At 35.3% G+C, this 17,131-nt stretch overlaps 1 protein-coding gene across 3 annotated transcripts in view; it reads left to right on the top strand.

Annotated features, from left to right (window-relative positions):
* The window catches only part of LOC123557680 (inositol polyphosphate-4-phosphatase type I A-like), a 48,901-nt gene that overhangs the window by 15,066 nt on the left and 16,704 nt on the right, over nt 1-17,131 (top strand). The window contains exons 10-14 of one of the 3 annotated variants that reach the window (XM_045349299.2): nt 256-455; nt 2,005-2,062; nt 7,410-7,512; nt 10,064-10,171; nt 14,382-14,659. In XM_045349299.2, coding sequence (XP_045205234.2) covers nt 256-455; nt 2,005-2,062; nt 7,410-7,512; nt 10,064-10,171; nt 14,382-14,659 — 747 coding nt within the window. Of the gene's footprint in view, nt 1-255; nt 456-2,004; nt 2,063-5,910; nt 6,047-7,409; nt 7,513-10,063; nt 10,172-14,381; nt 14,660-17,131 lie in introns of all 3 variants that reach the window. The other 2 variants (XM_053544044.1, XM_053544043.1) reach the window with 2 other exon arrangements.

Here is a 17,131-nt window from a genome sequence, read left to right as displayed (position 1 = left end):
TTGATCTGACAATAAGTAGTTTATATTTTTAACCATTTCACAGGCTGTAAAATAACAGTATATTGAGATCATTTGAGCTTGTTTTCAAAAGATCTTATACTTGAACAACTTTGTGAGAGAAAAATGTGCTGCCAGAATAAAATTAAGAAGAAAGTTACTGTTACTGCTTGCACATACATCAATATTATTTTTGAGCATGGTGCACAAGTAAGGTATAGAAATTTGCATGTTGAAATGTACGGCTTTTATTTTCAGGAGGTATTCTCGGACCAGGCTAGACACACTAGACCAATTTCTTTTAAAAGACGTTCAAAACGTTTGGATACCTTAAAACCCATGTGTGAAAACATAACGACTCGTACATTCCAATTTGAAACTAACGATGCTGTGAAATTAATGGTGTATGAATACATGGCGGAAAGTAAATACACATTTGAGATTCCTATCAAAGTTTTGTAAGTTGTTGTTTTTTTTAAAGTTACTCAGAGTTTGTGTGAAAAATTTGAATGTTTTCATTTACGTCGATTTTGGTATTAATTGTATACTATGAAATTACTTAATCTTGCTGGTACAAAATTTCATGGTTTTGGGTAATAATGGCTATTTTGTGAGGAATGAATTATAAAGATTTAAAATTTTTTACATGCACAATGTACATGTTTAATGGATAGGTTTTAATTTTTTGTTGGGATTTAATTCCATGGAATGTCTCTGCAACGAAAGCCAGGAAAATTAGTCTCCTGAGAATATTAATGATTTCATAGTGTCTTACACTGATACTAAATAGATCTAACACCAACACATTTTTAATTTACTTTTATCTTTGTTTTGGAGCTATGTTTTTTTTTTTTTCAAGATAAACAAGAAAAAAGAAGTTATTTAACATCACATGGCAGACTGAGAGATACAAAAGAAATGAAAGACAGTAAAGAGACATGCAAATCATTAGTTGATTTTGTTCATGATTGTTAATGATTTCCATTTTTTGAGAGCAAACATTGAGAGAACTTCATCCTCTTACTATATATGTTAATTAGACACCTTAAGAGATTGCATATTCAAATTAATATGCAATTGCAAATTTACATTATAGCACTTTTTAGAAATAATACAAAGTCCTATGAACATCTTTTTATGCCCCGGAAGGGAGGCATATTAGTTTTCAACTGTCCGTCAGTTTGTTAGTTCATTAGTTCGTTCGTTCGTCACAACGTTAACTTTTTGCATGAAGGCACTTTACTCACGAACCACTGCACCCAGGACCTTCAAACTTCACTTGCTGATAGTACTTATTGATAACACGACCCCTACTGACTTTGGGGTCACCAGGTCAAAGATCAAGGTCACAGAGGCCAATGTTAACTTTTGCATGAAGGCACTTTACTCGCGAACCACTGCACCCAGGACCTTCAAACTTCACGTGCTGATAGTACTTACTGAGTACACGACCCCTACTGACTTTGGGGTCACCAGGTCAATGGTCAAGGTCACAGGGGCTAATGTTAACGTTTTGCATGAAGGCACTTTACTTGCGGACCACTGCACCCAGGACCTTCAAACTTCACATGCTGATAATACTTCTTGAGTACATGACCCCTAATGACTTTGGGGTCACCAGGTCAAAGGTCAAGGTCACAGGGGCCAATGTTAACTTTTTGCATGAAGGCACTTTACTCGCGAACCACTGCACCCAGGACCTTCAAACTTCACATGCTGATAGTACTTATTGAGTACACGACCCCTACTGACTTTGGGTCACCAGGTCAAGGGTCAAGGTGCTGCGGGGGCATTTGTCACCATTAGTGACAGCTCTTGTTAATTCATATGATTAAAATAATCATTTTTAAGTGCAGTTATGAAATATTCTTCCAAAACCTCTCTGTTATATTGTAAAGTATGTGCAATATACTTACACTTTACCTTGTTTTGATTTTCGCCTTTTTCATATTTTCTTTCTTTTAATTTCCATTAGTGTTCTATTTATAGAAGTGTTATTGTTTTCAGGAAACTATTCATAGAAGAAGAAAAATTAAGAATTAAGCAGCTCAATGATTTAGGACAGGTAAGATGTCTTTCAGCATGTCAGACATTATAATATGCGCCATGAGAAAACCAACATAGTGCATTTGCGACCAGCATGGATCCAGACCAACCTGCGCATCCGCGCAGTCTGGTCAGGATCTATGCTGTTCGCTAACAGTTTTTGTAATTGCAATAGGCTTTTAAAGCAAACAGCATGGATCCTGACCAGTCTGCGTGGATGCGCAGGCTGGTCTGGATCCATGCTGGTTGCAAATGCACTATGTTGGTTTTCTCATGGCGCGGCTCATATGTGTTTACTAAACAAAGTGGAAGAGGCCAAATGCTTTTTTAGAATTTCTTTGTCTCTGTGTACTTCCTTATGGGTACTGGCTGCTTACCAGTTATATCCTATTGTAATAAAACTGTGTTTGGAGACCAGTCTAAGAACGAAGCCTTGCCTTTGGTCAATTTCCAGACTGTGTCCAGAAACGACCAATCAGATGCTGGATATTTTAGACTGGTCAATAACTCGTGTTTGGATTGCAGTTTGTGTCAAATTTACTCATTAGTAAACATACTGTTATTGATTTGACTAAGATGTATGCTCAAGCAGTGAATAAATGTTGAAGAATTGTAAGGTGTACTGTTAAAGCTGAAAGATATCATATGGCCTTAGTTGTATGTGGTATTTTGAAGTCTGGCAAAGGAATCTTTCCTGGAAAAAATACCACCATCAAAGATTAACACACATGGTGGAATGATCATGATGTTGCTGGAAGTTATTGACACTTACCAGGCTTGAAACTTCTCAGCTTCTATTGTAACATTAGAAATATTGATGTGTGATTGATTTTCATGTTTTTGCTTTTCTTATTTCTTTTAAACATTCTTTCACTTGCAAGTTCAACCTATAACAGAAAATCTTCAGTTCTTGCAGAAACCAACATTTTAGTGGTCATGTATGTAACAACAATATACAACCTGTTTTTAACATGCAGGCCAGCAGGTATTACAGTAGTAGTTTGTTGGAATAAATTAACCCTTAGCCTGCTGCAGGCGAATTTAACAGCCTTTGCAAACAGCTTGGAACCAGATCAGACGCCGATTAAATCGGCGTCTGATCAGGTTCCAAGCTGTTTGCTACTCTGACAATATTTCTTCCAATTTTGGAGCAAATTGAATGAACTTTACAATTTTAGCAGACGACATTTCCAGCAGACGACTATTTATCTAGCATGCTAAAGGTTAATTGACTTTGGCTGATAGATTTGTTTCAGATTGCAAAAACAGTAAGGTCTTCAATACAGCCAGTAGATACTGTGATGTTATCATTATTATGCTTGTTTTATTCTGCTGTTATGAACTTGTCCATCTTTCAGTTTGGACAGTACCATTAATAATTAAGGTATTGGACCCCTAATAGCAATGTTTAAAAAATGGCATTTGCTTGGTATATTCTTAGTTGACCATGTTTTACACTTGTTTTGCAAATTTTAAGCAACTTTTACCGTGCCATTTTTTGTAAATTTTGTATAATTTATGGTATTTCCTCACGCTCAAGAAGAGACAAAATTCAATGTGATAGCCACTATCTAAAACGTTTGCAGAGAATTCATTACAACATTCAGTTTGATAAAAGAAACATCAAACTATTGTTAAACAATTATAAAACACAAAATAAAACTGTAAAAATCTTTTTTTCAAGTTTCCTCAAGTAAACAGATTTAATGAGACAGAATTCTAACTCCAACATTGAAAAATCAAGGTCGAATCCTGTGGGTCTGTTTTGAATTTTGCTCATTTCATTGAAAATAACCTTGGGGCAATAGTAAAACCTACCTGCATTTCTTCCACAATATGTAATCTAAAGAATGAAGGCAAAATAGAGAACTTTTACTGCACATAACTCAATATTTTTAAAGATGTCTAACTCTACCCCTCCTGATTCAGAGGTAAATTCACATTGAACAGCAAAAAAATCGCTTATAAAATGAAAATTTTCCACTTTTGTACAATACATGCATAATTAGTCTTGAAAGAAGTAAAAACTTACTAGAAAAAAAAGGAAAACATTGAAAAAAAAATTTGGTCCCAGTGGGGTTTGAACCTACGCCCTCCTGAAAATTGCAGTCAAAGTAGGTTTATGGTAGGAATTGAATACTCTTCATAAAGGAGATACTCTATTAGGTTACATTCTACCAATTCAATTCCTTATTTATTTCATATTAATAACAAAACATTCAGACCTCATTTTCAGCACTTTAGAGCATTTCAATGATATGAAAACCATATATGGTCATTTAGTATAACATGTCTTCTTATCAAAAATAGAAAAATATTGACATGTTATGTTGTATATAAGAAAAATAATCTGTTCTGAGAAACATCACCCTCTAAAAATGCCCCCATGAAAACAGCCGTTTAGCAGTTACGCGTAGGTAGACATTTTTCGCAAAGAATAAAACTTATTCCAGGAAATTTACAATGAAAATGGTCTAGATCTATTCTCAATACAATAAGCAATAAACATAAGCCAAAAATTTAACTGTCACCTCCTCATGTCACTCATACCAGATTTCATCATAGCATGGAACTACATTTTGGACTACTTCACATGTAACACTGAGTAGTCACTTCCGGTTTGGTGTAATCCGTCCTTAAAGGAAAATTTTTCATACTCAAAATATGTTATTTTCACTTAAATTGTACCAGTAACCTAAATGCATGGAAAAAATACCAGTTTCAGTTTGATACAATCAATTTTCAAGGTTTTATGGCTTTTTCAGTAACGTATGCTAGCGTGCCAATTTTTCTGGAAAAAAGCTGTCGCGACATCAATTTTGGCCACTTTTCCTTGCTTGGGCTTATTTTTGCCATATTTTATCAAGTTTTACCATAAACTGCACTCAAATCACACACTGTGACTGTAAAATATACCCAAACTCACCCCTGACACCTAAAATTTACCAATATTTAGTCAATAAAAATGCATTTTTTTGAAAAAAAAATACACCCAAAACAGTGATATTGAAATATTTTTAGTTTTTCTTCTTTTTCTCTGCTAAATTGCACTGAAATTGTCATTTTCTATCATAATCTGGCCAAACTAGCCTATTTACAGCCACATCTAAACAAGTTTCAATTTTTACCCCTGCACAACTTATAGGTTACATTCTACCAATTCAATTCCTTATTTATTTCATATTAATAACAAAACATTCAGACCTCATTTTCAGCACTTTAGAGCATTTCAATGATATGAAAACCATATATGGTCATTTAGTATAACATGTCTTCTTATCAAAAATAGAAAAATATTGACATGTTATGTTGTATATAAGAAAAATAATCTGTTCTGAGAAACATCACCCTCTAAAAATGCCCCCATGAAAACAGCCATTTAGCAATTACACGTAGGTAGACATTTTTCGCAAAGAATAAAACTTATTCCAGGAAATTTACAGTGAAAATGGTCTAGATCTATTCTCAATACTATAAGCAATAAACATAAGCCAAAAATTTAACTGTCACCTCCTCATGTCACTCATACCAGATTTCATCCATAGCATGGAACTACATTTTGGACTACTTACGGGTCCAGTACCTTAAAAGGGGTGCTTACCAAAAAAATACTGGCTGAATACCAGACAGTGCATATCATGATCAGACTGCACGGATGTGCAGGCTGATCATGATCTACACTGGTCGCAAAGGCACAATCAGTCATGTCCAGCATGGTAAGGGTTAAACCTTGTGAATGTATTCAATACTGAAAGTTTGTGATATTTTGGCCGAGGGAAGATGATTTTACTGTATTTGACGCATGAAAGAATTTATCGCTGATTATTTCAAATTGTCATATTATGATATCGGTTATAATTATTTCAGCTACCAAGGCTGTTAGAATCACACGTGGCAGTAGATATAAATTATCGAGCTGCCATCGTAATGGAGTACACAGACGCTGTAAACATCTTGGCGTGTTATCGAGGTTCTGTCATGAATGATCCCAAAATGAAACCACGTACTAACCAGTTATATTTTTGTTTTGGGAATGGAAAACTTTTACTGCCTATTCTTTCTTCTGGAAATTTGTTCGATTTTTTTTTAAAATGCAGAAATACAGAAATGTTCAAACTTTCTGAACTATGCAGGGTTTTCATGAAGGGGGTGGGGAATTTCCCCTGCTATAGTTGGTCTGAAACCCTGACCACTTTCCCTGTCTACTTTGCAAATTCCACCCTCTTCTTCAGTCATTACTGAAACTGCTGAATATGCATGGATAAAAAAAGCAATTGGAACTAATATAATAAGTATATTCTTTGTCATGAATGCAATGTTCTGTGCAAGTGTTCTTACATATGCAAAAATGCGATGAACAGAATTTGTCAGTTTCCCATTATTCTAAAACTGATAAAGTGAAACACCAATCATTTGGAGTGTCAGCAGAATGAGCAAAGATCACCGGTTGTCCAATGTTTTGAGCTGTTTAAACATAGAAATTATAAGGAAATTATCCATGTATTACATTTATTTTCATGTGAGCCTGGTTCCTGGAGTCAGTCATTCTTAAACAAATGATGTTTCACAGTACTAACAGTACTTGTATAAAAGAATACAGACATGAAACTCAGAATTTATGTTATTATGATGGAGGGAAAATTTCATTCTTTTTCAATGTTTTCAGTGATATTTCATAAACAAATTTTGTAAAAGGTATGCATCTGTTAAAAAATTATAGCCTGTTTTTTTGTATAATTGCAAGAATACAGTGCAACATGCATAAAGTGATCATCCAAGAGAAAGACAAACAGTGGTCTCTTTACACCATCCCTTAATACAACATAATTTGGTATTTCACATCACAAAAGGGAAATGAAAATTTAGTCTGTTAATGCAAGTGGTCTCTTGAGAAAATTTGGCAATAGTAAATACACTGTCAAACAAGTTGCAAGTGGGGGCCTCCATAGTAAAGTGGTTGAGGTAATTGACTTCATTTCTCTTTCTCCTCATTGATGTGGGTTTGAGCCTTGCTTGGGAAGTTGAATTCTTCATGTGAGGAATCCATCCAGCTGGCTAACGGACGGTTGAAGGTTCTACCCAGGTGCCCACCTGATGAAATAAGGCAAGGAGGGGGCACCTGGAGTATTTTCCCTCATCAGAAGCTGGAAAGTCATCATATCACCAGTAATTGTGTTAGTGTGATGTTAAACCCAACAAAAGAAACAAACAAGTCAACAAGATCTTGATTGGAAAGAGAATTGAATTTCTTCCATCTACTCTGTCCCATACAGTTCTTTTTTCCCACTTTACGGAATTAATTTTCATATTTTGATGATCTTGGATTAGCTTTTTCATAACAGTGGTTTACATTTTTACATTTCTAGCTGACTGATGCCTGGAGAAATGCATGTCAGGAATTTAAAGATATTTGCATGTCAACCCAAACTACCTATACCCAGCATCTTAAATATATTTTTACTTATAAAGGTATTTGTCAATAACTATCTGTTTGTAGCTTCTTAACTACAAGGGTCATTCAGATATTTGTGGCAATTAAAGCATCACTTTCAAAAGAAAACAAAACTGTTTTCCTTTTTTGACTCACTGTAAAAGCACATATTTTCGCTTTGTCAAAATTTGGCGAGTTTGAAATATTGAGTATGTTCACGAGTTTTTCACGGTATTGTAAAAAAATGAAACTGCCTATTTTAGGTTTTTAGTAAGTCTGGTGTACATCAACGTTACACGTCGAAGAGCGTTACCATTAGACATGTATGTTTGACTGTTAAATGTCTACTGATCAAAGATACTAGTGCCGCAAAGATTGATTGCTGTTAAATTATATGGATATTTTTACACCTCTAATTACTGTTTAAATTTTATATGTTTAGAAATTTTTGTGTTATGAGTAGATTTTCTTGATTTGAATTATACTTATAGTCAATATTTTCGCGAGGATAAATGTTCATGAGATGAAGGACCTCATGAATAAAGCGAAAATTAAACCCTCGCGAAATTTTCTCCTTTTACGGTAGTACTTTAGGTTAAAATACTACACTTGTACGAATAAAAAAAGAAAAACCTCCATTCTTGTTTATTCTGTACAATATAAATACAGTTGAATCTCCTAAAGATTTTATAAAATAACATACTTAGGTGTCCAAAAAAAGTAACTGTACACAATTGTTATTTCTCAACATGTATGTGATACCAAGATACATTTGTAGTAGGGGCCTCTGTGGCCGAGTTCTCAATGCCAGTGACTTCAAATCACTAGCCCCTCACGGATGTGGGTTCTAGCCTCACTTAGGGCTAAGAATTCTTCATGTGAGGAAGCCATCCATTTGGCTTACAGAAGGGCAGCGGTGTTACCCGAGTGCACGACCATGATGAAACAAAGACTTGCTGGGCACCTGGGGTATTCCTCCACCACGAAAAGCTGGAAAGTCACCATATGACCAATAATTGTGTTGTTATTGTGTTAAACCCAACAGAAACAAAACAAAAAAAACATGCGTAGTGTTTTGCACGAACTCAAAAATATCAACTTGCTAACTTAGCTGAAATATCACAGGTCAAAAACTGTGTGTTTTAAATGTACTGAATGAAAATTGTGATGTTTGTACATTGCCACAAACTTTTGAATGGTTCTCTTGAATATGTATTTTCTAAGCTATGTGATAATGCAGCTTAACTTTTTGCATTAGTTTTTCTAACCATAAGCTGATCAGCATAATTTGAGCCGCACCATGAGAAAACCAACATAATGCATTTGCGACCAGTATGGATCCAGACCAGCCTGCAGATATGCGCAGTCTGGCCAGGATCCATGCTGTTTGCTTTCAAAGCCTATTGCAATTAGTGAAACTGTTAGCGAACAGCATGGATCCTGACCAGACTGCGCCAATGCGCAGGCTGGTCTCAATCCATGCTGGTCGCAAATGCACTATGTTGGTTTTCTAATGGTGCTGCTCAATTATGCACTATTAACTAAATTGCTGCATGTAGTTTAAAGGACATTTTTAGCTTGAAAGTTCTACCATTTAGGAAAATATGTATGAAGTTACTTTGAAGTGGAACTTTTGTGTGTCACTTTTTATGTAAACTAAATTATTGTGACTTAGTATATTCCATTTTTCAAAGCATCCAACTATATAAAAATTTGCGATAACATTCACTAAAAAAAACTATTGTTTCTAGATTTTACATATTCCAGGTCTTTATTTTTATTCTGCATCTAATTATAACATACTGTGAAATCATTAATATTCGTGGGGGACTAATTTTCGTGGTTGAGTCAATCCACGAAATTTAACCCTAATGAACAAGTAAAATTTGCATTCATTTTATGTTCAAAAGTTGAAATCCACGAATTCATATCCCCACGAAATTGCCGTTTTGACCAAAACCACGAAATTTCATGTCCACGAAATTAAATGATTTTACAGTATAGCATTCTTCGAAAGTATTTCCAAAAAATTAAAAGAATTTCATTTCCAAGTATTAATTTGTAAATCTTAAAATGCATTAGTTTTCATCTGGAAATTTCCCAAAAATAGGGCTATAACTTCAAAGTAACTATATAATTCGTTGATTTAAATGATTTTACCTCTTTTTTTTTTGCATTTGAATTTCGTTTTGAATTTCATTTCCAAGTATTAATTTGTAAATCTTAAAATGCGTTAGTTTTCATTTGGAAATTTCCCCAAAAAAATAGGGCTATAACTTCAAAGTAACTATATAATTCGTTGATTTAAATGATTTTAACCTTTTTTTTGCATTTGAATTTCGTTTTGAATATTTAGATTAACAAGAAATGCTCATATTGAGATTTGACAAAAAATGATATACATAGTGATGTAATGGTAAATAACAATAAAATGTTTTTGATGAAAAGAAAAATTACAGTATTACAACATAAATCATACTGAAAATTCCAAATAACATGTGCAAGTGTTAAATATTCATGAAAATTTATTGAAAAATGCTAAATTTCTTATAAAATGTGATAGTACTAATGAAATCATCCATTGTTTAGGGAACAGTTTTAAGCCGAGCAGTAAGAAGGGTGACAAAGAGTTAGAGTTTGTACCAATCAATCTACACTTACAGAGAATGACTGTACTTAATGAGTCTACTGAGGCATGTAAGTATATCAGCTGTAAAAGGTAAATGTATGTTTCTCCGTCTGATCCTACATCCACTCCATATCTTTGTATCATTTTATTTTTCGGAGAATTCTGAAGTAAATTTGCATTTTTAGCTCGACTATTCGAAGAATAGTCTAGCTATTCTACTCACCCTGGTGTCGGCGTCGGCGTCACACCTTGGTTAAGTTTTTGCATGCAAGTACATACAGCTATCATTTAAAGGCATATAGCTTTTAAACTTATTTATTCTTTTTCTAGGTCAATTACCAACCTCACTGGGTCAAGTTCCATAACTCTAACATGTATTTTGAGCAAATTATGCCCCCTTTTGGACTTAGAAAATTCTGGTTAAAGTTTTACATGCAAGTTACTATCTCCAAAACTAATGCAGATATTGAATTGAAACTTCACATGTGCCTTCGGGGTTATAAAACTAGTTGATAGCACCAAGTCCCATAACTCTGACCTTCATTTTGGCCAAATTATGCCCCCTTTTGGACTTAGAAAATTCTGGTTAAAGTTTTGCGTGCAAGTACATACAGCTATTACTAAAAGGCATATAGATTTGAAACTTATTTTTTCTTTTTCTAGATCAATTACCTACCTCACTGGGTAAAGTCCCATAACTCTGACATGTATTTTGGCCAAATTATGTCCCCTTTTGGACTTAGAAAATTCTGGTTAAAGTTTTGCGTGCAAGTACATACAGCTATTACTAAAAGGCATATAGATTTAAAACTTATTTTTTCTTTTTCTAGATCAATTACCTACCTCACTGGGTCAAGTCCCATAACTCTGACATGTATTTTGGGCAAATTATGCCCCCTTTTGGACTTAGAAAATCCTGGTTAAAGTTTTACATGCAAGTAACTATCTCCAAAAGTACTACAGATATTAAATTGAAACTTCACACGTGTCTTCGGGGTTATAAAACTAGTTGATAGCACCAAGTCCCATAACTCTGACATGTATTTTGGGCAAATTATGCCCCCTTTTGGACTTAGAAAATCCTGGTTAAAGTTTTGCGTGCAAGTACATACAGCTATTACCAAAAGGCATATAGCTTTGAAACCTATTTATTCTTTTTCTAGGTCAATTACCAACCTCACTGGGTCAAGTTCCATAACTCTTAACATGTATTTTGAGCAAATTATTCCCCCTTTTGGACTTAGAAAATTCTGGTTAAAGTTTTACACGCAAGTTACTATCCCCAAAACTAATGCAGATATTGAATTGAAACTTAACATGTTTCTTCGGGGTTATAAAACTTGTTGATAAAATCAAGTCCCATAACTCTGATATGTATTTTGGTCAAATTATGTCCCCTTTCTAACTTAAAACTCTTTTGATATTTCACATTTTGGGTAATAATTTCCTGCTTCTTTGACAATATTTCGAATAGTCGAGCTTGGCTGTCTTATGGACAGCTCTTGTTTTTTGTACACAGAAGTTGAGGAGCGTCTATAGGGTCTTCATGGCCATCTTGTTCAATGTTAGGTTGACTGGAAAAAAATTACTGTGAAGGTATTAATGTTTTTTGGCATAATTATGTCTCCCCCAGGAGACATATTGTTTTTGCCCTGTCCGTCCGTCCGTCCGTACGTCACACTTCATTTCCGAGCAATAACTGGAGAACCATTTGACCTAGAACCTTCAAACTTCATAGGGTTGTAGGGCTGCTGGAGTAGACGACCCCTATTGTTTTTGGGGTCACTCCGTCAAACGTCAAGGTCACAGGGGCCTGAACATTGAAAACCATTTCCGATCAATAACTAGAGAACCACTTGACCCAGAATGTTGAAACTTCATAGGATGCTTGGCCATGAAGAGTAGATGACTCCTATTGATTTTGGGGTCACTCCATTAAAGGTCAAGGTCACGGGGGCCTGAACATTGAAAACCATTTCCGATCAATAACTAGAGAACCACTTGACCCAGAATGTTGAAACTTCATAGGATGATTTGTCATGAAGAGTAGATGACCCCTATTGATTTTGGGGTCACTCCGTCAAAGGTCAAGGTCACAGGGGCCTGAACATTGAAAACCATTTCCGATCGATAGTTAGAGAACCACTTGACCCAGAATGTTGAAACTTCATCGGATGATTGGTCATAAAGAGTAGATGACCCCTATTGATTTTGGGGTCACTCCATCAAAGGTCAAGGTCACAGGGGCCTGAACATGGAAAACCATTTCCGATCAATAACTAGAGAACCACTTGACCCAGAATGTTGAAACTTCATAGGATGATTGTACATGCAAAGTAGATGACCCCTATCGATTTTGGGTCACTCCATTAAAGGTCAAGGTCACAGGGGCCTGACAATTGAAAACCATTTCCGGTCAGTAACTTGAGAACCACTTGACCCAGAATGTTGAAACTTAATAGGATGATTGGTCATGTAGAGTAGATGACCCCTAACGATTTTGGGGTCACTCTGTGAAAGGTCAAGGTCACAGGGGCCTGAACATTGAAAGCCATTTCTGGTCAGTAACTTGAAAACCACTTGGCCCAGAATGATGAAACTTCATAGGATGATTGGTCATGCAGAGTAGATGACCCCTAACGATTTTAGGGTCGCTCTGTTAAAGGTCAAGGCCACAGGGGCCTGAACATGGAAAACCATTTCCAATCAATAACTTCAAAACCTCTCGACCCAGAATGTTGAAACTTCAAAGGATGATTGTTCATGCAGAGTAAATGACCCCTATTGTTTTTGGGGTCACTCCGTTAAAGGTCAAGGTCACAGGGGCCCGAACATTGATAACCAGTTCCGATCAATAACTTGAGAACCGCTTGACCCAGAATGTTGAAACTTCATAGGATGATTGAACATGCAGAGTAGATGACCCCTGTTGATTTTGGGGTCAGTCTATTAAAGATCAAGGTCACAGTGGCCTGTTCATGTGAAATCATTTTTTGGAAATAACTTGAGAACCACTTGACCTACAATGTTGAAACTTAAAAGGATGATTGGACATGCAGAGTAGATGACCCCTATTTATTTTGAGGTCACTTGATCAAAGGTCAAGGTCACAGAAGCCTGAACAGTGACTTGAGAACCACTAGGCCACGAGTGTTGAAATTTAGCGGGATGACTGGACATGCCAAGTAGATAATCCCTATTGCAGCCAACCATCAGTGTCTGTTTAACTTTCGCTCCTGACCCCTATTGACTTCTTGCCTATAGGACTTTGCATTGGGGGAGACATGCGCTTTTTTACAAAAGCATTTTCTAGTTTACATTGATTTTATGGTTGCATCAATTTGCCAAATTATGTACTGATAAATAAGCAAGTTTTTATCCCCCGCCGATGAAATCAGGAGGGGGGTATTGAAATGGCGTTGTCAGTCCGTCCGTCCGCAGCCATTTCTCAGTAACTACTTGGTAGAATTTCATGAAACTTGAAATAAACATGAACCAACATACTGCGATGATGCCCGTCAAGTTTTTTTTTTTTGATTGGTCAATTTCCCTCAGAGTTATTGCCCTTGATTTAATGAAAAATGTCCGTCTGCAGCCATTTCTCAGTAACTAGCAGGTAGAATTTCATCAAACTTGAAATAGACATGAACCAAGATACTGCGACGATGCCCTTCAAGTTTTTTTTCGATTGGTCAATTTTCCATATAGTTATTGCCCTTTAATTGTTTAAAAATCCACAGATCTGTCCAATTGGAAGAATTTCATTAAACTTCTTTCATTCTTTTCCATGAACATTTATTATAAACATGTGATGTTGTGTAGCTACACCTGGTCACCACCTTACCTTGGTCACCCCCCTCGCCCTCACCCCCCCCCCCCCCCCCCCCCCCCCACCATTTTTTTTTTTTTTTTTTTTTTTCATTTTTCGTTTTCTATCAATATTTATAATCAACATGTAAACTGTTGTATCCTCACCCCACCCCCCACCCAAACAAACCATTCATTTTCTTTTAATTTGATTTTGACTAATGAAATTATTTGCTTCTTGGTAACATTCTTAACTTTTTGCTGGATATATTTTTTTGCCGTTCCTCAACTCTGACCCTTTCGGCGGGGGATTCCAATTCATCGAATTTGCTTGTTCATCTATATTATCTTAAAGAATTGAAATCCACATAATTATTCATGTCAGCATGACAAAAAAGATCCTCCCTTTAGAATGAATTATATGATCTAGGTGCCTTAAGTGTAAATAACCTATTTTATTTTTTTATACAGGTGGATGCTATGATATAGTAACTGTAGGCTCCTTTGCTGCTCATGCTCGTAAATTCCGTTCCGGAGGACTGTCTCGTATGCTGCATCAGTTGCAGGAACATTACACACCAGAGGGCACTCTGAGCAAGGTGTCAAAGGTCAAACGAGCATGTGAACTTGTGAATAATCTACATCAGTTACAGATAGACATCATTAAAATTTGTGATCGTGTTTGCCATGAGGCCCTGCAAGGGAACGCAGATAGCTTAACAATAGCAACAAGTGAATTGGCAGAAAAGGTACTGTAGTGCCCCCGCCCCGGTCACTGTACTTTACTTGGGTTAGGGTAAAAAGAATGTTAAATGTAAACAGACCAAGGGCAAGGGGACTACAGTCAGGGGACTGAGTCCACCAATTTAAATACTACAAGGTTATTCATTGTTCAGGGATAAGCAATATGTTGACTAAACTAGGGTCTGGTCGCGACCCTATAGGCTGGTAGCGCCCAAGACAAGGCTGGTAGCGCCCAAGTTAAAAGGCTGGTAGCGCCCGAGTTCAAATTTATTTCAAAGTTTAAAATAAACTAATGACAACGTTCCTTTCGGCTTCAAACAACTTTTATTTATGGGAAGCCTTAACAATAACTATTAATTATAACTGAATAAAATAATCAGTAATGAAAATATCAGGCAAAAGTCGTGTAGCAGGCGGACCGAGAACCAACTCTAAAATTACAGAGTTTTCTAAGAAAAACAGCCAAATACTGCTAATAAATATATCTGTATAATTTAATGATAATAAGTACCGTGCAGTTTCAAAGTTTGAATAATTCGTATAGGTTTTAGAAGTGTAAATAAAAAAAAATGTCTAAGAACAAACTGACAAACAGCCTTTCTATACGAGAGACGGAGGCAAAGTGATGATTCTAGCGTTCTAATAATTAACCTTTGTGGTATGCAATGGTATGCAAATGAGGATGAATACCAGAATCTAAATTAGTCTGAATAAGGTCAAAGTCGGAAATACCCGGACAGGTCCGTAACCGAGTTGATGCTACGAACTTACTTCGGCCGACCATGACGTCATTCGGGATACGAACATTTCCTTATATGCAAAGAAGGCGGAGCTTAACCTCTAAACTAGTGTAAACAAACAAAGTCGGACAGAAATAAATAATAAAACAATATAGAACGCTACGAATCAACACTACATGCCAAGTATTAAATATCAAATACCTGACAATAAAAGTTAACTATTTCTGCAGAAATGAAGCGATTTCGGTCCGTTTAAACAGAGATTTAGTCACCCGGTGCATACGTACAAAAATCCAAGATGGTTGACAACTGTCAAAATTTCAACTGACATAAACTTTTATGAAGTTTTACAAAGTCAACAATGGACATTACATGAAAACCTCGATTTAATTTAATACAGCAGGTGATTGTTGATTGAACTGTTGAATAACTCAGGCTGACATTGCGTACTTTTATAGAAAATCCCTGTGAAAGCTAGAATTACAGTTTCACTAACTGACACCAGCATGACATAAGTAGAGTTCTAACATTTTGAAATGTAATTTAGTAAACAACAATTTAACAGTGCTGCTGGTTATCAGTCAATGTCTGGAAATGTTACAGAACAATGAACTGTGATTAAAAAGTAGCTGACAGATAGCCTGACAACTTAACATCAAAAATAAAAACTACCGATAGGCCGTAAAAACAATGCAAAACAATTGCATCAAAACAAAGTCGTGAGGCATCATGCCTCACATTACCCTCCCTACTGACAAAATTTCGTCCCCGAAATTGAACAAAAAAATACAGCCTGTTACACAAAATACAACAATAATAATTACTTTACAACAACAATGATGAGAATCATAATAATTAACAACATGCATTAAATACAGTTAACATGTGTATGCACCCGGTAATCTACAGACATAGCAATATAATCATTTACATTGAACAATATGGTTCGAATCTTTGTACTGCCATTACAAAGTACTGTTTCAATAACTTTAATACATTTGCACTATAATTACTTTTAGACAGAAGGTAGAACACACATGCACAGATTGCATTTACATATTTCCCGATAATTAATTCTCAAATATGTAATCAATTCAATAAAATTTCATAGATGCTACATTTATGCTATGCATTTAAAAAATTTCACATGTACCATGAACAACATTTATAAATACTGAAATAATTTATACAGACACCTGAATTAGGACCTATAACCAACACTGCATCTGGATTTTAGGCAGTACCATACTTAATAATAAACAATATTTCGGACAAGTACATAAGAGTTTGCCTGAGCAACAATTAAGCAATTGTGTCCTTTAAGTAATACAATGTATAACAATATTAATAACGGCCTTCTTAACAATAAATAACAATTGTAACAGTTGTTTATTCCAGGGCTCAGTAATATTCAATAGTTAAACTTGAAATGTACCAAATACTTTTAAACAGAATGTTCAAAATTTATCAAATGATTACTTGTAACCACTGACTAACAATAGTGCTAAAAGGCATGACAAAGTTGAAAATCTACTTTCACTTATAAAAGTTAAAATACCAAAGATATACTTATGACTTATTATATCAGAGGTAAACATTACAAATTTTTTTTTTTTTTTTTTTTTTTTTACCTTAAATCAACTATTACTGTACTGATACCAAGAATATTACAAAAACAAAATATATGTGATAATAATAGCATTTCACAAAAACGACTAGTTTACTATTTAAAGCTTA

Source organism: Mercenaria mercenaria, chromosome 5 (genome assembly GCF_021730395.1).
Source record: "Mercenaria mercenaria strain notata chromosome 5, MADL_Memer_1, whole genome shotgun sequence".
Taxonomy (NCBI): domain Eukaryota; kingdom Metazoa; phylum Mollusca; class Bivalvia; order Venerida; family Veneridae; genus Mercenaria; species Mercenaria mercenaria.
The sequence above is the reverse complement of the archived record's forward strand: the minus strand, read 5'-3'. Positions and strand labels throughout refer to the sequence as shown.